This window comes from Danio rerio, chromosome 16 (genome assembly GCF_052040795.2).
Source record: "Danio rerio strain M-AB ecotype USA chromosome 16, GRCz13ab, whole genome shotgun sequence".
In the NCBI taxonomy this organism is placed as follows: Eukaryota; Metazoa; Chordata; class Actinopteri; order Cypriniformes; family Danionidae; genus Danio; species Danio rerio.
This window is the reverse complement of record NC_141036.1, coordinates 2,976,033-3,000,000: the sequence shown is the minus strand read 5'-3', so window position 1 is coordinate 3,000,000 and position 23,968 is coordinate 2,976,033. Positions and strand designations below refer to the sequence as shown.

The following is a 23,968-nucleotide window of genomic DNA, read 5'->3' as shown; positions in this document are numbered from 1 at the left end:
TAGTCCATTCATTCCTTTTCTTTTCGGCTTAGTCTCTTATGTTGAATGCAAACGAAGATGATTTAAAGAATGCTGAAAACCGTTGTAGGAAAAAAAATACCGTTAAAGTCAATGGTTACAGGTCTTCGGCTTGTATTTTCTTATGTGTTTAAGAGAAGATAGAAACTAATAAAGGTTTGAAACAAGTAAAGGGTGTGGTAAAAATGATAGAATTGTCATGTTAAGGTGATCTATCCCTTTAATTAAATTTAATTCAATCTAATTCAAATCAGCAGTTTATTAAGGCAAAAATCAGTTAATGGTTTGCTGATAGCGAGAATCGTACCTCAAAATAAACTGTGACGAACATGGGTTAGTAACATTGTCCTCTGTTTGTTTCAGATGTCATCTTATCACAACATTACTACCCATACTTCAGGAGGCTGATGTTTGACGTGAGCTCCATGGAGAAGAACGCCTCAAACTTGGTGAAGGCGGAGCTCAGGATTTTCAGGCTGCAAAACCCAAAGGCCCGCGTTTCTGAGCAGCGCATCGAGCTTTACCAGGTAAATCCAAAGTCCCTTTTAAGGAAAGTCTGTTCACTTGCCTGCCATATTTGCAAAGCCCAGTTAATCCAGAACCAAAGACTTATCTAAGAGAATCTTAAAAGGTTTGTGTGTGTAGTGATTGGCCTGGGTATGTGTAGGGGTGGGACAACCACATAACTCATTATGATTGGCATGCGTGTGTTTAGGGGTGGGGCAAACACATAACTGAAGATGATTGGCATGTGTGTGTTTAGGGGTGGGGCAACCACATAACTGATGATGATTGGCATGTGTGTGTAGGGGTGGGACAACAACATACTTATGATGATTGGCCTGGGTGTGTGTAGGGGTCGGACAACCACGTAACTGATTATGATTGGCCTGTGTGTGTTTAGGGGTGGGGCAACCACATAACTGATGATGATTGGCTTGTGTGTGTTTAGGGGTGGGACAACCACATAACTGATGATGACTGGCATGTGTGTGTTTTGGGGTGGGGCAACCACATAAACTGATGATGATTGGCCTATGTGTGTGTGTGTGTGTGTGTAAGGATGGGACAACAACAAACGTATGATGGTTGGCCTGGGTGTGTGTAGGGGTCGGACAACCACATAACTGATTATGATTGGCCTGTGTGTGTTTAGGGGTGGGGCAACCACATAACTGATGATGATTGGCATTTGTGTGTTTAAGGGTGGGGCAGCCACATAACTGATGATGATTGGTATGTGTGTGTAGGGGTGGGACAACAAAAACTTATGATGATTGGCCTGGGTGTATGTAGGGGTCGGACAACCACGTAACTGATTATGATTGGCATGTGTGTGTTTAGGGGTGGGGCAACCACATAACTGATGATGATTGGCATGTGTGTGTCTAGGGGTGGGGCAACCACATAACTGATTATGATTGGCCTGTGTGTGTTTAGGGGTGGGACAACCACATAACTGATGATGATTGGCATGTGTGTGTTTAGGGATGGGGCAACCACATAACTGATGATGATTGGCATGTGTGTGTTTAGGGATGGGGCAACCACATAAGCTGATGATGATTGGCATGTGCGTGTTTAGGGGTGGGGCAACCACATAACTGATGATGATTGACCTATGTGTGTGTGTGTGTGTGTGTGTAGGGATGGGACAAAAACAAACGTATGATGATTAGCCTGGGTGTGTGTGGGGGTCGGACAACCACATAACTGATTATGATTGGCATGTGTGTGTTTAGGGGTAGGACAACCACATAAGTGATGACAATTGGCCTGTATGTGTAGGGATGGGACAATCACATAACTGATAGTGATTGGCTAATAAACCAGGTGGCAGAGTGTGATGACAACAATTTACTTTCATTATACCAAGATTAAAGCATGAATGAAGATTAGAATGTTTGTTAAAAGAAACTTGCTGCAATACACAGTATCTCATGTCATCTGTGAATTAGTGTTTCAATTTAATTTAATGTGCATTTTATAGTTGCTTTTCCTGGTAATTCGTTACTTAATTCAGTTACTATTTGTGAGATGTTACTAGTAACTACTTTCTGATGTGACGTGCCCAACACTGACACCAAGCGAGGGAAGTAAACAGTGATGTAAAGCAGCAGTGTGAAAGCGCCCACACATGTACTTTCTAACCTCTCTTCTCCTCGTATGTTCGTTTATTTATCTTAAGGGTGCTGTAGGGCTCCGGCCCATCGATCAGCGGGGTTTTATGTGTGTGTGGAGAGAAGTGAGTGTGGAATGCAGTTTGGTGATTTAGAGTTCGGAGGGTCTCGAGGGCTGAATAAAATCCCAGCGCTGTCGAGGTCTGCGCTCCCCGCCTCCCACCTGCCTCTCCATTTAACCTCGCTCCCCTCCTCTGTGTTCATGTGTCAGGTCCGTCATGACAGGTGCAGTAAACACTGTCCCGCTAACACTCACATGCTGAATGTGTTAGGGAGGTTTTAAAATGAAGGGAGAGCTTGATCCGGCTCCATTTTTATTACTCATGTTAATGATCCTGCTGGCTCTGGGCAGGTTCGTACGGTTATTATAATTAAAGTCAACTTCAGTAGTGATGATATAGTGCAATAGAAGTCAGTTTATCAGTGTATTACATTGGATAATCTAAAGGCGTGATTCACAAACTGTGAATCTAATCGCCACAATTATAAAAAAAGCAGTTGCTGTTTTGTACATTGAATTTAATGAGCATTATGTCAATTTAACTTACATAAACATAGTTTAAATATGTCTTAAAAATGTTACCATGACCTCATGATAACTTTGAGTCCAGTCTGAATGAACAAAATAGTGCCGGTTGTATAAGAACGGTGAAACAACTCATAGATGGATGGATGGATGGATGGATGGATAAATAGATAGATAGATAGATAGATAGATAGATAGATAGATAGATAGATAGATAGATAGATAGATAGATAGATAGATAGATAGATAGATAGATAGATAGATAGATAGAAAATAAAATTATATAGTCAAGCTCAAAATTATTCATGCCCCAGAGTTATGAATAATTTTAAGCATGACTGTTTATGTACACTCACCGGCCACTTTATTAGGTACACCTTACTAGTACCGGGTTGGAGCCCCTTTTGCCTTCAGAACTGCTTTAATCCTTCATGGCAGAGATTCAACTAGGTACTGGAAAAATTCCTGAGAGATTTTGCTCCTTATTGTCATGATAACAACACGCAGTTGCTGCAGATTTGTTGGCTGCACATCCATGATGCCAATCTCCCATTTCACCACGTCCCAAAGCTGCTCTATTGGATTTAGATCTGGTGACTGTGGAGTGTGGTCTTCTGCTGCTGTAGCCCATCCGCCTCAAGCTCGGTTGTATCGAGTGCTTATTTGAGTTACTGTTGCCTTTTCTATCAGCCGGAACCAGTCTGGCCATTCTCCTCTGACCTCTGGCATCAACAAGGCATTTGCACTCACAGAACTGCCACTCACTGGATATTTCCTCTTTTTCTGATCATTCTCTGCAAACCCTAGAGATGGTTGTGCATGAAAATCCCAGTAGATCAGCAGTTTCTGAAATACTCAGACCAGCCCAACTGGCACCATCAACCATGTCACGTTCAAAGTCACTTGAATCCACTTTCTTCCCCATTCTGATGCTCGGTTTGAACTGCCGCAGATCGTCTTGACCATGTCTACGTGCCTAAATGCACTGAGTTGCTGCCATGTGATTGGCTGGATAGAAAGTTGCATCAATGAGAATTTGGACAGCTGTACCTAATAAAGTGGCCGGTGAGTTTATATCCCAATTACATATATGACATGCACATTGATGTTTTAATTACAGTTTTTTTACTTCATTTGTGATACCCAAACATGAACATGTATGTCATATATGTAATTGGCACCATATATTGGATTTTATATGGGAGTACCTCAACTCTCCTGTTAAACCAATGGACCCTTTTCACAAGACTGTTATGATACATATAACGATCACCAGCATCTTAATTCCTTGAAAGGTTTGAATATCTTGATTATTAAAAAAAAACATATGAACATTTATATGTATTTATGTATGTATTATATCATATTTGTTATTACAAAAACAATTTGCAGCTTATGCGAGGTGTTTGTAATACAGCGTCTATGGGAGCAGGACAGTAAATCTGCCATTATTCGCTCTTCTGGCTGCTGTTATCATTCTCACACTATTTGTTTCCTTCTTCTGAAAGTCTTGATAACACCATCATGGAGTGTTTCTTTCATTATTTCAGCAAATAGGATTGTAAATAAATGGTTTGTTGTTCTCTCCCATTCACTGCGCTCTGAGTTTACCAACTATGACAACTTCTGGGAAATCCAGAAATGTGAAAAGGGTTCCTTACAGCTTTATTCCCACCCAGCTTGAGATGTATCTCCATGTCAACAGTTGCGTAACTTGATTCCAAACCAGCCTAGTTTGTGCACATCAGACCCCTGCAGCTCCAGTTAAAATATCCCTCAATTAGTATCTCCATTCTGGCCTCCGTCTGAGCCTCTCCATCCCACGTTCACCTCCACGGCCCGATGGAAGGAAGCTGAGCCGCTGCAGTGTTTTAGGCATTAGGAGCTGCGGCGTCCAATATAAACACGCAGCCACGGAGGACAGAGGAATAACAGTGCACCCTGTCCAGCATCTGTTTCCGCCACCGCAGCCTCTCCAAGCATTTCCCAGACCTGGCTAATCAATCAGGGAGCTTCCAGCGGGAGGAAGGGATCCGCTGTTTTGAGCCCTGGCATATGAACGCAACATAGGCTTATTGTGGATATGTACCCAGGTCTACGTATCTGGAGACTGCAAAATATGTACCCAGAGGTACACTTAAATTCAAAATTATTTGTTCTCCTTTCTCAAAATTTTCCCAAATGATGTTTAGCAGAGCAAGGAGTTTTTCACAGTATTTCCAGTATAATGTTTGTTCTTCTGGAGAAATGTTTAATTTCGGATAGAATAAAAGCAGCTTCCTAGGATTTTTAATATCATTTTAATGTCAATATTATTATCCGCCTTGAGTAATAATTGTTTTCGATTTGTCTACAGAACAAACCACTGTTATACACTACCTGACAAGTCTTGTCGCCTATTCAAGTTTTAGGAACACAAATTATTTGACTTCTAGTTGATCATTTGGTGTCAGAAGTGGCTTATATGAAAGGCAAAGGCCTCTAGATCAGTGGTTCTCAAACTGTGGTACGGGTACCACTAGATGTACGCAGGCTTCCTTCTATTGGTACGTGGAAAAATCGTTGAATAATTAAAGTAAAAAAAACGAACACACTTTTAACGCATACGATAACACAGATGTGATCAGTAAATTAATTTTAATAGGCTAAACCTTTTGTTTTACATTTTTAAATGTTTGTTATGTATTCTATTACTTAAAGCGAATTTCCTCCCCACACTGTAACGGTTGTTGGGGGTGTATCCCGTATCTTTATATCCCAATGTTGACAGCTGTAGTTTAATCACTTTTCTGACACACAAAGCCTACTCTAATGCGCAGTAAGACGATACAATTTCTAATTTAAGTATGTAAATATAAATCATATATTTAAAATGAAAAATAAGTTAATGTTTAGATTGCAAAGATATACAAATAAGTCATATATATATATATATATATATATATATATATATATATATATATATATATATATATATATATATATATATATATATAAATATATATATATACATATAAATAAATATATATGTATGTATGTATATATATATATATATATATATATATATATATATATATATATATATATATATATATGTATATATGTGTGTGTGTGTGTGTGTGTATATATATATATATATATATATATATGTAAAACTGCAAGCAGATGTAGCTCTGGGTACATATTTCGCAGTTCCCAGAAATGTAGACCTGGGTACATATTCGTAATGAGCCTGGGTTGCATCAACGTTTGCTGATGTGTCTTTATGTGTCTTCAGGTTTTAGGGCATAAAGACCTGACGTCACCTACACAGCGATACATCAACAGCAAAGTGGTTCGCACCCGGACGGAGGGAGAATGGCTGTCGTTTGACGTGACGGAGGCTGTCAGCGAGTGGCTGCTACACAGAGGTAAACACTCTTAGGGCCCTATCATAAAACCCGGCGCAGTGTGGCGCAAGGCGTGATGCAATAGTCTTTTGGTAGTTTCAGCTTGGCGCAAGAGTGGTTTTGAGGCGTTGCGCTACGCTGTTTAAATAGCAAATGCATTAGCGCTCGTATGTGCGTCCATAGGCGTTCTGTTCTAAAAAGGAAGGCGTTCTGAGGCGGACCACTGGCGCGTCGCTATTTTGAGAAACTATAATAGATTTTTCACTAGACCAAAACAAACCCGGTCTAAACTCCAGCGCAGAGTTGCGCCTCGCTTACACACTGCTTAATACACACAAGAGAGCAATAGGCAAATATCTTTACATATGAAAAAAAATTAATATTAAGGATATATATAGGATATAATAAGAATAGATATAGGATATAAATATAAAGGATTAAAATATTACAAAACATATTATTTTCTAGCCTACATAAATATGAAAAATCACTGCTTTTATGTCTTCTTCATCTCGGGAGGCTTTTTCAGTTCATTCAAAACAATTTGCTTTTGTATAATGTTATTATTATTAGCAGTATTATTTATTATATCCATATTTATATTTGTTTTATTAAAAACAAGCTTAGATTTGCCCACCTGTCAGGTTTTAGACCATATGGGGCACAGCATGTGTTTTATGATATAACTCAGGTTTTTGGCTCATTTTGTCATTATTGTTCATTTATTCGTTTGCTGGAAATTAGAACTGAATTTAGAAATAGTTTTGAAACGAATATTTGCTCTTAACACACAAAAGTATTTATTTATAGACTAATTGATGTCTGTGCGTAAAGGTTTCCCTATCCAAGAGCGAAAGTGAAAGTAGATCCATTATCTCTCATTCTCACGCAGTAGATGCTCTGTTTAACTGTTTTCTGTTAACTGTTTGCTTGTGAAATGCTCATTTTTTCCACTTAGACTTACTTTGCGTCCTGTAAATAGCGAATGCGCTCTTGGCGCGACGCAGCTGACTCTTAAAGGGAATGGGAGATGAGACTCTAATTGGTTTATTCTTAAAACACACCTATAACTCATTAAGAGAATAAACTCAACCCTTTTAGACCATGTGCCGAAGCGCAAGGCAGACTTCCCGTCCTTAAATTAGCAAAAACGCGTCCTGACATGCCCTGAAAGCATTTGCGCCCTGCGCTTTGCGCATGGACCGTCAAAATAGAGCCCGCATATATAGTGGGATTGAGGTAAAGTTAGTTTTATATCAGAGCATTGTCTAAATCGTATTGGTTACCATGTAAAGTTATTTATTTAGTGATACTGATACTTATTTAGTGAAACACTCAAATTAAAGCTGACAGTCTTCACTTCATTTCAAATCCGTTGTCTTGGTGTATAGAGTCAAAAATGTCAGAATTGTGTTGATGTCCCGATATTTATGGAGCTAATTGTGTATACTATAGATCATGTAAAACAGGAACTTAAAAGGAACTCATGTCAACATCTTAATACGGATTACTGTCTTATTCAGATTACGGTAAATCATTTGACTCCTGTTGTCCATGTAGTCAGTGATGCCTACTCGCATCAATTTAAGTGTACCGTTGTTGGCTTGGACGAGAATCGCAGGAGATCGTCATCATGCATCACAGATGAGCTTATAAGAGCTGGAGCGCAGCAGTTCTCCATCAAGATACGAGATGAATCTGTGACGCTCGGCGACTCCTGAGGGATCATGGGAGTGATCTCAGATCTCTCGCTCCAGAGATGAGCTCATTTATCTGCTGTAGATTATCTGACCTTGCCGTGCATGAGCTGTTTTTTTCTTATGTTTTTCGCTGTCTTTCTCTCCCACCAGACAGAAACAAAGGATTCAAGATCAGCCTGCACTGTCCCTGCTGCACATTTGTGCCGTCAAATAATTACATCATCCCCAACAAGAGCGAGGAGCTGGAGACGCGCTTTGCAGGTGGCTTTGGGTGGGGGTTCGAGTCAGTTTATATGTGTGTGTGTGTGTGAGTGTGCGTTAGAGAAAAGGAGAAGAGAAATGCATGTTTTTGTTGCTTCACAGAGTCAGATTTGATTTATAGATACGTTTTGGGTTCATTCCGAAAGGATTGATACTGATTAAGGCCCAATCAAATCAACTCCACAAAAGGTAAACAAGAGGTTGCTGGAAAAGTCCAAAGACGGGACACGGCTATGCATTCCAGATGACGTCTGTTTGTCACACTTTACAATAATATTAAAGTCATCAAAACATTGAAATGATGCACTGAGGTGTGGAAATTATGTGGTGAGCAGAAAATGCGCAACAAATGAAAACTAGCTTGTATTTGAACTTCAGCAAAGCCTCCACCCTTTAGATTCAATCAGGGTCTGCTTTTGAAAGAATGCGTAAATAGTCTTTATGTTTGCTGGACACGTTGAGTCGACTATTTGATGAATGAATGTGTTATATTAATTAATTAGTTTTATTAAACCAAAACATTAAAGGGTCACGACACACCAAAACACATGTTTTGAGCTGTTGACAGTTGTATATGTGTCCCACACTGCTAAAAACACTATTAGGACACCTATATTTCACTAAAAAGTGTAAATTGGTTGTTTTTGCGTTATTTCAAGCAAATTCGTACGTCCGGTTTGAAACGATTTTTGAAGCTGCGTCACGGTCGTGAGATAATAGCGTGTATTCCAGCATGCAGACTGGACGTCTGTGCCAGAGTGAGTCTTATTACGTCTTACAGTGTGCTGCATTAATGCGTGAGTAAGGCTTGGTTCAAACCAATCAGTGCGCTCTATTGTGCAACTTCATTAATATTCATTACTGTCACAGTGTTTAGACGGCAAAGACGCCACGTTGTGTTGGCAAAACAAGCGTGAAGTGTTGCTTTTATAGTTTTATAGTTAAGTTTTGTTTTAATTTTCTCTCTGTGAGAGCGCAGTTGGCAACACGTGTGGATTAACAGTGTACGCGACGCTCGACAACAATAACTTACGTGTCTAAGGAGGAACATTGTTTACCTGAGAGCTGTTCTCATCTGCAAACGCTGAGATCCGGATTCGCTTGTAGTCTCCTCTTAATAAAGACGCGGCTCTAGTTGCTGGTGATTGTCCTGTCTCTGCAGATTTGGTAAGTGAGCGACCAGTGCTCTTTGTTTATTCAGTTCGTATTTTATTCGTATCAAACAAACTATTGCACCGAGTGTAAACAAGTTAGCACTAACAGTTACAATCAAACTATAACCTCGTGTTGGATTTTGTGACCGGAATAACACACGCGGCTTTCTGACACTACCTGCCGTGTGCATCTAAGTTTCCGGGAAATGCTGAGTTTTTTTCTCTCATTCGCCGTGCGGTATCAAACATTGCATGAAAAATACACGCTTAGAGCAGATCCTCGAATCAAATATCACGTTTGTCGGGAGGGACATGAATGAATTCCCTGAATGAAAGAGCCAAACTGCAGTTAAAGTCCACTATTTAATAATTTGGCAAATAATTCGACTAGAGATGTCCATGTAAACACAGTCACATTGTCTGCTGTGGTTGTGTGTTTTGACTCTGAAATTCAGCGCGCCCAAATAGACACTCCCACACCATCCCTCTTTTCTTCCTCTGACACTCCCCCCTAAACAGAGCTGGACACGCCCACTTTTCTGACTTTTTCCAAAGTAGAGGTGTAAAAAAACACCCTGCTGAAACGAGGGGCTTTCATGGCCCTTTAAATGACGAGAGTTGATACTGATTTACGGTATATTTATACTTAAGTCAAGTGTAAGCGTATGGTCTGGCGCAGCCTTCCTGTGGTCACATAGCCCTCACCATACCATGGCTTACGCGCACCTCTCATAAAACGTAACTACAGATCGCAACAACGCAAAGCACAAGCTCTGTGATTGGTCGGCTTGGTATCTGTGTCGAGTGTGGGCGGGGCCGAGAGCCTGATTGGGCAAGTGTTTACAAGTCGTCACCTTAAAATTATAAGGTGCTATCTGACATTTTTGTCTAAATTGAGTTATTGAATGACAACTTATTTACATTATGGGATGTTTTTCATAAGTTGTTTACATTTTAAGACTTTTTCAAGAGTTCACACTTAGCTGATAATCAATAAAGCGTATTTGGCATGCTGTCCCGGGAGAGAGCCCTGAGCTCGTAATATCCTCGAGCCCGGGGCTCCCTCCCGTTAAAAGGGCGAGAGGGGAATTCGAGGTCAGGTAGGTCTCGAGAACTCCCCTGCTTGTCACCGTGAGAAGTGTAAACTAAGGTTAAATTGGATAATAATTTGTTTTAGTCGATTGGCTATGGTTTATGTTTTTGGACGGTGGAAGGAAACCAGGGAACCCGGGGGAAACCCACGCGAACACGGGGAGAACATGCAAACTCCACACAGAAACACTGACTGGCCAGAAAGGTTGGACCGGCAGTGTTCTTGCTGTGAGGCAACAGTGCTAGCCACTGGGCCACCGTGTCGCCTGATCAGAAAAAGGGGGAGGAGGAAGGGGTGGAAAGGGGGGAGCTTCAAGACGAAGATAACTGGAGTGAAAAACTCTTATTTATGATGCTTCCGTAATCATCTAATAAGGCTGATTACGGAGCTAATAAGGAGCCAGCCGTGTTGATTATAAGCACGTGATCCTCTCGAAATTAGTTTATGAATAAACCGCACTTATTTAAAAAACAAATGTTACTTTGCTGTGGAATGCAAAAACTTTAAAGCCTAATATCTCAAAACTCCAAGGTGACCATGTGTTGAGTCTCGTAAAGTAGCTCTAGATGTTTTGCCTCATGACTAAAGTCTGCCGGTTCCCGCCTCAGAATGAGTGAGTTTTAGCTACCTGTACATTAAGGTAGCGTTAAGCATAAACAAAACACCATTGAAGAAACTCATTACAGAGGAACATAACATAACCTTCTGCCAGCTAGTGTTTCAGAAGTGTTATTGTAGAGCAAAACAAACAGCATGCATGAGTATAACTGCATGACTATGCGCAATGCAGGCACTGTGGGTCATGGCACTTCGTAATCGTTGATTACTAAAATAACATTATTTTTATTAAAAAGGTTTGCTGGACACGTTGATTTTTCTCTTTTAGCATATGATTTGAATAATAAATTAATTATTTAATTATATTAAACCAAAAGATTGGGCGGCGCAGTGGCGCAGTGGTTAGCACAATCGCCTCAGAGCAAGAAGGTACCTGGTTCGAGCCCCGGCTGGGTCAGTTGGCACGGGGTTTCTCCCAGTGTTGGTGTGGGTTTCCTCTGGGTGCTTTGGTTTCCCTCACAATCCAAATACATGCGGTAAATTGGCTGTTGTGTGTGAATGAGTGTGTATGAATGTTTCCCAGTGATATGTTGTGGCTGAAAGAGAGTCCGCTGCGCAAAACATATGCTGGATAAGTTGGCGGTTTATTCCGCTGTGGCGATCCCAGATTAATAAAGGGACTAAGCTGAAAAGAAAATGAATGAATGAATGAACCCAAAACATTACATGACAATAGAGTTGCTAATCATTTAAGGCGCTTTTACGGCTGAATAATACTGCTGCGTCAAGCTGTGTTTGATGTACAGTAGCAATGCTCTCTGTATGGTTTGCTGGTAAAAGATGGAGCCTAAAACAAAGTTTCTACCCATTCGCAGGTATAGACGACAGCTTTGTGAATGGAGGGGATCTGAAGATGTTTAAAAAGCGCCGCCACAGCGGTCAGTCTCCACATTTGCTGCTGATGCTGCTGCCATCATACCGTCTGGAGTCGCAGCATAAGAGCCACAGACAGAAGCGAGCCCTGGATACTGCTTTCTGCTCCAGGTACTTTTTTTTTGGTTGTAGGAGACACTTTTTAATTGTTTTATTTATTTATTTTTATTGTTTTATATATATATATACACATATACTATATAATTTTTTTCATTTTATTTTATTAAACCCATGAGAGGTACACAAATGACATGGAATCAAATACAAGGGAAACAAAGGAAAAACAAGTTGCAGAAAAAAAACAGCAGTCAGGTACAGCCATATATATATATATATATATATATATATATATATATATATATATATATATATATATATATATATATATATATATATATATATATATAAATATAAATAGACAGATTGAATAAAATAATAGAACAAAACCAATCAGTGATGGCGAATGACAAATAATATTAATGATAGTAATAATTACAGTTAAAAAGAAACTACTGCAACAACTACTACTACTACTACTACTACAACTACTACAACTACCAAAACTACTACTACTACTACTAAAACTACTACTAAAACTACTACTACTACAACAAATACTACTTGTACAACAACTACTACTACTACAACTACTACTTCAACTACTACTATCACTACTACAACAACTACAACAACAACAACAACAACTACTACTAATACTACTACTAAAACTACTACTACTACAACAAATATTACTTGTAAAACAACTAATACTACTACAACTACAACAACAACAACAAAAACAACAACTACTACTACAACAACAACAACCACTACATCTACTACTAAAACTACTACTACTACAACAAATACTACTCGTACAACAACAACTACTACTACTACAACTACTACTTCAACTACTACTATCACTACTATAACAACTACTACTACTAAAACTACTACTACTACAACAACAACAACAACTACTGTTACAACTACTACTACTACAAAAGCAACAACTACTACTACAACTACTACTTCAACTACTACTATCACTACTACAACAACTACAACAACAACAACAACAACAACTACTACTACTACTAATACTACTACTAAAACTACTACTACTACAACAACAACAACTACTGTTACAACTACTACTACTACAAAAGCAACAACTACTACTACAACTACTACTTCAACTACTACTATCACTACTACAACAACTACAACAACAACAACAACTACTACTACTAATACTACTACTAAAACTACTACTACTACAACAAATACTACTTGTAAAACAACTACTACAACTACAACAACAACAACAACAACAAAAACAACAACAACTACTACTACAACAACAACAACAACAACTACTACTACAACTACTACTAAAACTACTACTACTACAACAAATACTACTCGTACAACAACAACTACTACTACTACAACTACTACTTCAACTACTACTTCAACTACTACTATCACTACTATAACAACTACTACTACTAAAACTACTACTACTACAACAACAAAAACTACTGTTACAACTACTACTACTACAAAAGCAACAACTACTACTACAACTACTACTACTACTACTACAACATCAACTACTACTACAACTACTACTACTACTACAACAACAACAACTACTACTACAACAACAACAACTACTACTACTACTATAACTAATACTACAACTATAATAACTATTCCTACCACTACAAAAACAAAAACTACTACTTCTACTACAACAAAAACAACAACTACTACTTTTACAATTACTACCACTACAACTACTACTATTACTACCACTACCAAAACCACTACTACTAATACTACTACAACAACTATAACAATCACTACCACAACTACTACTACTACAATGGCTACTACAACTACTAATATTATTACAACAACTCCAACTACTAGAACCAGAATAATGCCCTTGGTATTAATACTACGACTACTAATAATGAGTAGGTAAAAGGAAAAGGACAGGTAGTTATTTTAACACAGTGCGCATCTGAAAAGCAACACCACTGCACTTCTGTGTTCTCTATAGATCCTCATCTGTCAGCAGTTAAAAACCGCCAGACTTCAGTCCAGCATTATGCAATCGGTGGGCCGCATATCAAAGAGGGGACCACCTATCAAAGCAGACTGAACTTAATCAATGAACTGGAAAACTTTTCACTGTTGGATTAAAGCTAAATGTGGCTGGATTGTCTTTTAACACAAATCATCTGTATTCTCTCTCGCTGCTGTCACGATCACGTTTGCGCTCGCATTATACCCAATGTGCTGTTAATTTTATACTTCCTGACGTTAAACTCCCATGGTAACATCCAGCATTAACAAGCTGAGAAACTATCAGACTTTTCTTTCCAAAATCGTAAAAAAAAAGAAGTGTTGTTTGGTGGTAAAGAACAATCTGATCTGATTAGTAGCGCTGGACGGAATTCAGCATCTTAAGACACTTGAAAGAGCAATTTTCTTTCCTGTGTTGACAAATTTGCTATTGGAATAGACGTTTTGGGTGGGACGTCTCAAAAGACTCATCTCTTTTTCTTGTACTGTGAGACACATCACAGCTGTGAACCGTAATTTCCTGTTTTCTGTCTTTTTTTTTTTTTTTTTTTAGATAGCATAAATAATACTCGGTACAACTACTGTTTTACGTTGCTGTGACGTTAATGAAATACAATAAATGGGAAATTTAACAAATAATATAAATAATTCTCGTTAGCTTCCGGCCACAACCATATCCGACCTAGCAACAACCAACTAGTGCCATTTCTCTAATCTGAAAATGAGCCCTGATATCCCTTTTTTATTTTTACTATCCATTCAGACCATCGGGTAACTGGATGGACGGGGCAACCATTACTGCATCCAAAATGGTGAAAAGCCTTGGAGTAACGATTGATGACCAACTAAACTTCTCTGACCACATCTCTAGAACTGCTCGATCGTGCAGATTCGCACTCTATAACATCAGAAAGATCCGACCCTTCTTATCTGAACATGCAGCTCAACTCCTTGTTCAAGCTCTTGTTCTCTCCAAACTGGATTACTGCAACTCTCTACTAGCTGGGCTTCCAGCTAACTCTATCAAGCCTCTTCAGCTGCTCCAGAATGCAGCAGCACGAGTGGTCTTCAATGAACCTAAACGAGCACATGTCACTCCGCTGCTACTCCGTTTGCACTGGCTGCCAGTTGCTGCTCGCATCAAATTCAAAGCTCTGATGTTTGCCTACAAAGTGACTTCTGGCTTTGCTCCTTCGTATCTGCTCTCGCTTCTGCAGATCTATGTGCCCTCCAGAAACTTGCGTTCTGTGAATGAACGTCGCCTCGTGGTTCCATCCCAAAGGGGGAAAAAAATCACTTTCGCGAACGCTCACGCTCAATCTGCCCAGTTGGTGGAATGAACTCCCTAACTGCATCAGAACAGCAGAGTCACTCGCTACTTTCAAGAAAGGACTAAAAACTCAACTATTTAGTCTCCACTACACTTCCTAATCTGTAATTGCCTCTCTGAATATCACACTAATTGTACAAAAAAAAAAAAAATACTAATACTACTAATACTTCCCTTCTTAGACTTTACAGACCTGAAACTTGCTTATAGCACTTATTCATTGTTGCTCTTAGTTGTGTAAATTGCTTCCTTGTCCTCATTTGTAAGTCGCTTTGGATAAAAGCGTCTGCTAAATGACTAAATGTAAATGTAAACTCCGAAGGTGGTAAAATGATAAATTAGTGTCGCTTTCTCTTCGCTGATAAGATATACAGCCAGTTACACAACATTCCTGTGTCTCCAGGCGTTACTTCCAGGTTTCTTCCCACCGCAGATTACACTTTTAAAATGGCGGCTGCTTGAAATCGGTCTATTGTCACTCATAAGGCACAATGATTTCTGGTGGTATACACTAGCACTGACATTCATTAGTAGGCTTCTTCTAAAGGGGTTAGATCTTCATTAAAAACATCTGATCTGCTGTAAATTCTCAATAATAACTTTTATTTATTATTGTTTTACGTTATTATTTATTATTGTTATTGCATTAAAGCAGTTTTAGCATTTGCATACCTACATTTACCAAAACAATGCTGTTTATTGGAGTGTTTTTATTTCCTATTTTCCATATATTATTGATTGACGAGCTTAAAAGTGTACCTATTCTTCATAGTCCATTATATTGAACATCAGTCTCCCTTCATCCCGTAGGAATGTGCAGGACAACTGCTGTTTACGCTCGCTCTACATCGACTTCAAGAAGGATCTGGGTTGGAGGTGGATCCATGAACCCAAAGGGTATAACGCCAACTTCTGTGCAGGAGCCTGTCCGTATCTGTGGAGCGCAGACACCCAACACAGCAATGTAAGAATTCAGGAGGATTTCTACAACCACACCAAATCCATTTGTTAGTTTTCCTTTGTGCCTGGTTTGATCATGCTGCTATGATCCTGCATACAGAGTCTTGATAGCGCTTCCCTTTTTCCACATTTTTTTATATCACAGCCTTATTCCAAAATGGATTAAATTCATTGATTTCCTCAACATTCAGAGTGAATACAGAGTTTTTGAAATTGTTGCAAATTGATTACAAGTAAATAAGCTGTAAAATCACATGTACATCAGTATTCACAGCCTTTGCTCAATACTTTATTGATGGAACTTTGTCAGTGATTACAGCCTCAAGTCTTTCTGAATATGATGCCACAAGCTTGGCACACCTGTCTTTGGGAATTTCCGCACATTCCTCTTTGCAGTACCTCTCAGGCTCTATCAGGTTGGATGGGAAGCGACGGTGTACAGCCATTTTCAGATCTCTCCAGAGATGTTTAATAGGATTTGGGTCTGGGCTCTGGCTGGGCCACTCAAGGACATTTCCTGAGTTGTTGTGAAGCCACTCCATTGATATTTTGGCAGTGTGCTTTGGGTCATTTTCCTGCTGGAAGATGAACCGTCGCCCCAGTCTGAGGTCAAGAGCACTGTGAAACAGGTCTTTATTCAGGATGTCTCTGTACACTGCTGCATTCATCTTTCCCTCTATCCTGACTAGTCTTCCAGTTCCTGCTGCTGAAACACATCCCCACAGCATGATGCTGCCACCACCATGCTTCACCGTAGGGATGCTGTTAGCCTGCTGATGAGCTCTGCCTGCTTTTCTCCAAACGTAACGCCTGGCATTCACTCCAAAGAGTTCAATTTGAGTCTCATCAGACCAGAGAATTTTGTTTGTTATGGTCTGGGAGTCCTTCAGATGCCTTTTGGCTAATTACAGGCAGGGAGTGTCTTCCGTCTGGCCACTATACCACACAGGCCTGATTGGTGGATTGCTGCACAGATGGTTGTCCTTCTGTAAGGTTCTCCTCTCTTCGCTGAAAAACGCTGGAGCTCAGACAGAGTGACCATCGGGTTATTGATCACCTCCCTGATTGTGGCCCTTCTCCTCCGATCACTCAGCTTAGATGGCCTTAGAGTCTCAGCCTTAGAGTCCTGGTGGTTCCAAACCTCTTCCTCTTCCGGATGATGGAGGCCGCTGTGCTCATTGGAACTTTCAGAGCAGCAAAAATGTTTCTGTAACCTTCCCCAGCCTTGTGCCTGGAGACAATCCTGTCTCGGAGGTCTACAGACAGTTCATTTGTCTTCATGCTTGGTTTGTGCTTTGACATGCACTGTCAACCCTGGGGACTTATATAGACATGTGTAGCATTTTCAGATCATGTCCAATCAGCTGAATTGAGCACAGGTGAACTCCAATGAAGCTGCTGAAACATCTCAAGAATGATCAGTGGAAACAGAATGTACCTGAGCTCAATTTAGAGCTTCACGTCAAAGGCTGTGAATACTGATGTACATGTGATTTTACAGCTTTTTATTTGTAATAAATTTGCAGCAATTTCAAAAACTTTTTGTTCACATTGTCATTATGGGGGATTGTGTGTAGAATGTTGAGGAAATCATTGAATTTAATCCACTTGTACTAAGGCTCTAACATAAACAAATGTGGAAAAAGTGAAGCGCTATCAATACTCTCCGGATGCGCTGTACTGCAGTAAAGCTATACTTTTATCACAGTAAATGCATTATATAATAGCCTTCCCCTCCCCTGTTTCAGATCCTTGGCCTTTACAACACTATTAATCCAGAAGCATCTGCATCTCCCTGCTGCGTGTCTCAGGATCTGGAACCCCTCACAATCCTCTACTACATCGGCAAGACCCCCAAAATCGAGCAGCTCTCCAACATGATTGTCAAGTCTTGCAAGTGCAGCTAGGAAGCGATCTAACTCCACTTCCATGACGTCCACGCATTCAGACTGACAAACACAATAACTTAAACCCAATCACGAACATGCTGGGCAGGCCGTCGAGGTACCAGTAATTCCTACAGGATAGTACCCTAGCTGAGATGTAAAAGCACACGTCTGAAGGATGCGTGTGAACTTTGTGCTGGAATCGACCCTGTCGGCATGCGTCACATCACCCACTCATCACTCTATGGATGTGAGTTTGGCAAACACTGGAAGTACGTAATAGGTGTCTATATGTGAAGCAAGCGGAGGAGAACATCCCTTGTTCCATTTATTTCGAACAAACACTTCTTTCTGTTTTTTTATTGTCATTGATGTTGATTTTGTTTCCATTAATAATTCAGATATTGTTTGTTTGACTATTTGGTAATATTTAAAACCCATGTTATTGTTCACCAGACATGGTGAAGACCTGGATACTTCTTGCAAATGTTTGTAGTTGTCGCAAATGAACTCGTAAGTTTGGCACAGATAAACTGGGGCTAGAGTTGGCAACAGGAGATGAATAGGAAAGGTAAAGCAAGACATCATTTAGCCACCTTGCATGGTGTTAAAAACGCCAAGAGAAAAATGCTATGTTGTTTGTAGCAGCCAAAGACATTTTGTTCCAATCATTTAGGTCAGAAACATTCTCCACTCACTCAGCTGCATTCGCGAGTGCCTGGCAAGTGAAAACATTGCACAATGTACAGTCTTGCGTTTTCGTGGCTGCAAAAAAAAAAGTTTCCACCATATGCCTGTGCTGGTAAGCTGAATATGTAGATGTAAACAAGTCTACACTGCAAAAAATGCATTTCTTACTTAGATTTTTGGTCTTGTTTTGAGTGCAATTATCTAAAAATTCTCAAATTAAGAAGAATTCTCAAGACAAGCAAAACGTATAGTCTAGTTTTGAGAAATAATATGCTAATATTAAGTGCATTTTTCCTTAAAACAAGCAAAAAAATCTGCCAATGGGGTAAACAAAATAAGCTTATGTCAAAAGGAAAAACAAGAATATTTTGCTTACCCCATTGGCAGATTTTTGCTTGTTTTAAGGAAAGACTCACTTAATCTTGGCATATTATTTCTCAAAACAAGACTATATGTTTTGCTTGTCTAAAAAATGCTCCTTGATTTAAGAGTTTTTAGATATTTGGACTTGAAACAAGACAAAAAATCTAAATGAGAAAAGCATTTTTGCAGTCTACATCAAGATGATCTTTGCTCTGCCATGATGATAGTCGATTTGAAACAGAAAGGTGATGATAGAAGATGTTTATGCAAGTGTTCATCAAGAATGTGATGTGTGTTTGATATTAGTTGTGTTTTCGCACACAAAACTGAGCTTGCAATGTACAGTTTACAAGTCAGAATTATTCGCCCCCTTTTGATTTATTTATTTTTATTCTTTTTTTTAAATATTTCCCAAATGATGTTAAACATAAAAAGGACATTTTCACAGTATTTCCTATAATATTTTTTCTTCTGGAAAAAGTCTTATTTGTTTTATTTCGGCTAGAATAAAAGCAGTTTTAATTTTTTTTAAAAGCCATTTTAAGGACAATATTATTAGGCCCATTAAGCTATTTTTTTCAATAGTCTACAGAACAAACCATAATTATACAATAACTTGCCTAATTACCATAACCTGCCTAGTTATCCTAATTAGCCTAGTTAAGCCTTTAAATGTCACTTTAAGCTGAATACTAGTATCTTGAATAATATCTAGTCTAATATTGTGTACTGTCATCATGGATCAAAGATAAATAAATCAGTTAAAACAATTTTGATTAGAAATGTGTTGAAAACATTCAATTCAATTCAGCTTTATTTGTATAGCGCTTTTACAATGTAGATTGTGTCAAAGCAGCTTCACATAAATGGTCATAGTAACTGGAACAGTGTGGTTCAGGTTTTAGTGTTTAAGTTCAGTTCAGTTCAGTTTAGCTCAGTTCAGTGTGATTTAATCATTACTGAGAGTTCAAACACTGAAGAGCCAATTCATCGATGCGTAGCTCTACCAATCCTGAACAATGCGAGGCAGTGGTGACAGCGGAGAGGGAAAAAAAAATTCACCTGATGGGAGTGAAGAAAAAAAACCTTGAGGGAACCAGACTCAGGAAACATCTCTCCGTTAAACAGAAATTGTGGGAAAAAATAATCAGGGGGGCGAATAATTCTGACTTCAGCTGTATATTTGCTAGTAATTTAAACGCATTACTTTTATTGAAGTTAAAAAGCTCACATCTCTCAGATTGGTCGCTGTTATGTTATTGATTGCCACAAATAAGTTGTAAAGCAATCACACACATTCACTCAAAAACTGCAAAAATATCAGGTTAAAACTGAAATCTGCTGGATATGACATCAATATGAACATGACAAGTCAACACTAGCTCACGGCTTTTCGTAACTTTTGAAATCTCATTCATTTTCTTTTCGGCTTTATTAATCTGGGGTCGCCACAATGGAATGAAACGCCAACTTATCCAGCATATGTTTTACGCAGCAGATGCCCTTCCAGCTGCAACCCATCACTGGGAAACATCTATACACACTTAAGCTGTGGTCACACTGGGCTTTTCCTCCCATAGACTTCCATTTATATGCACACAAATGCGTCAGACCGGAAATGTAGGGTTATGCGTCATGTTCTGCAGGTTGCTGCCATGCAAAGTTCAAGCTTGGTGAACTTTGACCTGCGAAATCGCATCACTTGACTGTGTGAGACCAATCGAGGATCGCAGTTTCATTCACACATATACACTACAGACAATTTAATTTTGGACTATGGGGGAAACCGGAGCACGCGGAGGAAACCCAAGTGAGCCCGAGCGAGTTTTTTTTTCTATTTGAGCCATTTACATGCTTTACCGATTGGTGAAAATGTTTGCTGAGGCAACGTTTAGTAAATCCAATCACTGATCCGTTCTTAAGATGAAACGTAAATAAACCTACATACAATCTGATGTCATAAAACATGCAAGCATACAGCAGTGTGAGAGGTACATTAAAACCAGATTCAAACAATAACCTGCATACTTGTTTACCCACTGATTGAGTATTTCAGATCCACACCACTCCAATCCGAAATGTAGTTGACGTCAATTTAGTCGAGTCGACGTCAGTAGTTATTTTTCCAATCTCCGCATTTTGGAAATGCACATAAAAAACAACCGAGTAGGATAAACTTTTTATTCGATAAGAAAAAATGTGTATAAACTACGATGGAAACACTTTTACCGAACAAATTCCAGTGTGTGTGTAACGGAGGCCAGCTAGTAAAGTGCTGTGCAGGTAAACCTCACTCCTCTGAAGGTGCTCTAGCAACAAACACTAGAGGCCAAGGTCTTTAGCCTCCTTGTTGGAGCAACCGACTCCCATGCGGAAGGACGCCGGTTCGATATCAGCTCGAAGCGGGTTGTCGGATCGGCGGGGTTACATGCGCATTAAAAAAAGATCATGTCATTTTGTTATAAGAGATCATGTGATGATAAAAATGTGTGTGAATGGATAAACCAGCAGGCTGAGCACACTGTAAAGCATATGAACTGTTGTTATGGTCATCCTAAAACGCCTGAACCGTTTCAGTATTAGAGTTATTATATTATTAATTACCTCCAGAATTGTTAACTGTGTATCTTTAAACACTACCACGTGCTCATTGCTTGTCAGCATCGCCTTCTGAGGCGCAAGCCATTTATTAAATAAAGAAAAGATTGACGCAGCTTCTACCGCAGCAAATTACGTTTTTATTGTTGATATTTGGCGCCAGTTAATAAGGAAGTGACGATTTTGTTCTCTTTGACTCATTGGATGGAATTAGCACGTCTTTTATGCGAAATTCAAGTTTTGTGCATAAATTTAATTTGCACCTTCGGATGGAAACATAGCTAAAGTCAACGTGCATGTAAACGCAGCTATTGATGTGAGAAGAGTGTGTCAGTAACGTCAGAGAAAGGATGTGAATGTGAACAGATTGTCAGGTTGCGCAAGTGAGAAACGGTTTAGTGTAGATGCCAGCTTTATAAATGCCCTGCAGAAGCTGCGGCGAATGCTGACGTGTATAACCTCTAACACAGAATGAAGAAATAAAAACGTTAATCCAGAAGTCCACACATCTCGAAGCGTCTTCCTGAATTTGTGATCTTGTTTTCTCTCAGAGAAAGTGATCCTTTGTTACAAAGAATTGCACTGATTATTATATTTCTACTTTTTTTTTTATTTGTAGCTTTTGTTTGTTTTATTTTCATTTGTAGTCATAGCTTCATCCACATGACATGAGTTTATGATGTGAGGTGGAGCTTCCCCTTTAAACCAGTCCTCGTCATAACCGGTATTCAAGACAAACTATCCGTTAAAAGGGGCAGCATCCATTCATGCCCAGGATTCTTTTAAAGGTGACACTTGTTTGTATTAGGATGAGAGTCCCAGACACAGGAAGTGGAAGGAGAAACCAGCATTGTCACGCTACAGCTGTTTATTGTTGTTGTCTATGATGATGATGATGATGATGTCGATATTGTTGACCCACTATGATGTATTGTAACACATTACTGTTGTGGTGCTCTAGTGGTAAATAAATTATTTAAGTGAACAGGAATGGTGAGTGTTTCCTTTGAATGATAACAGTATATGTGCAACAGTACAGACATAAACACTCACCGGCCACTTTATTAGGTACACCTTACTAGTATTGTGTTGGACCCCTTTTTGATTAAGAACGGCCTTAATCCTTCCTGTCATAGATTCAACAAGGTACTGGAAACATTCCTCAAAAGATTTTGCTCCATATTGAGATGATAGCATCACACAGTTGCTGCAGATTTTTCGACTGCACATCCATGAAGCCAATCTCACGTTCCACCACATCCCAAAGGTGCTCTACTGGATTGAGCTCTGGTGACTGTGGAGGCCATTTGAGTACAGTGAACTCATTGTCATGTTTAAGAAACCAGTCTGAGATGATTCACGCTTTATGACATGGTTTTTTATCCTCCTGGAAGTAGCCGTCAGAAGATGGAGACACTGTGCTCATAAAGGGATGGACATGGTCAGCAACAATACTCAGGTAGGCTGTGGCGTTGACACGATGCTCAATCCGAATGTGTCAGCAGAAATGGAGACTCATCAGAGCAGGCAACATTTCTCCAATCTTCTTTTGTCCAGTTCTGGTGAGCCTGTGTGAATTGTATCCTCTGGAAAACCCAAGCGAGAACGGGAAGAACATGCAAAGTTGCCAACATGCTAACACAGAAACGACAGCTGGCCTGTTTAAGGACAAGAACCAGAGACATTCTTGCTGCGAGGCAACAGTGTTAATCACTGGGCCACCGTGCCGCCCTATTAAGGGAAATGTGGAGGAGTAGGGGTGGAAGGGGGGATTCTTTAAGGTGAAGATGGCTGTAGTAAGAAACCCTGACTCTTTATAGTGAGTTAGGAATCGTCTGATTGGTGGATCATACATAGTTATTGCAGAACCAGCCGTGTTCAATCATAATCACGTGATCCGCTCGAAAGCCATTGCATGTTTTTCATTTTTCACTTTTGATGAATCTAAAGGCTTTTTTTGACCAACAACTGATCTGGATTTACAAAAAATAGACTGTATTTTTTCATTCTGTAATGTGTTTCCCAAATGATGTATGACAGAGCAGTTAAATTTTCACAGTATGTCTGATAATATCTGTTCTTCTGGAGAAAGTCTTATTTGTTTTATTTCAGCTAGAATAAAAGCAGTTAAAAAAAAAAAAAACATTTTAAGGTGAATATTATTAACCTAACACTGAGGAAGGCTTTGTGCCGAAACGTCTATTTGTCTGTTATCGCCCGTAAAATGTA

At 39.4% G+C, this 23,968-nt stretch overlaps 1 protein-coding gene across 4 annotated transcripts in view; it reads left to right on the top strand.

The window, feature by feature from the left end:
* The window catches only part of tgfb2 (transforming growth factor, beta 2), a 68,891-nt gene extending 46,167 nt beyond the window's left edge, over positions 1-22,724 (top strand). The window contains exons 2-8 of one of the 4 annotated variants that reach the window (XR_015510295.1): positions 382-545; positions 6,002-6,134; positions 7,964-8,074; positions 11,755-11,923; positions 16,053-16,206; positions 17,951-19,023; positions 19,226-22,724. Coding sequence is in view for 1 of the 4 variants with exons in the window: in NM_194385.1 (NP_919366.1) it covers positions 382-545; positions 6,002-6,134; positions 7,964-8,074; positions 11,755-11,923; positions 16,053-16,206; positions 17,951-18,109 (890 nt within the window). In the remaining 3 variants the exon portion in view is untranslated. 4 annotated transcript variants of the gene reach the window in all.
* The last annotated feature ends 1,244 nt before the right edge of the window (positions 22,725-23,968 follow it).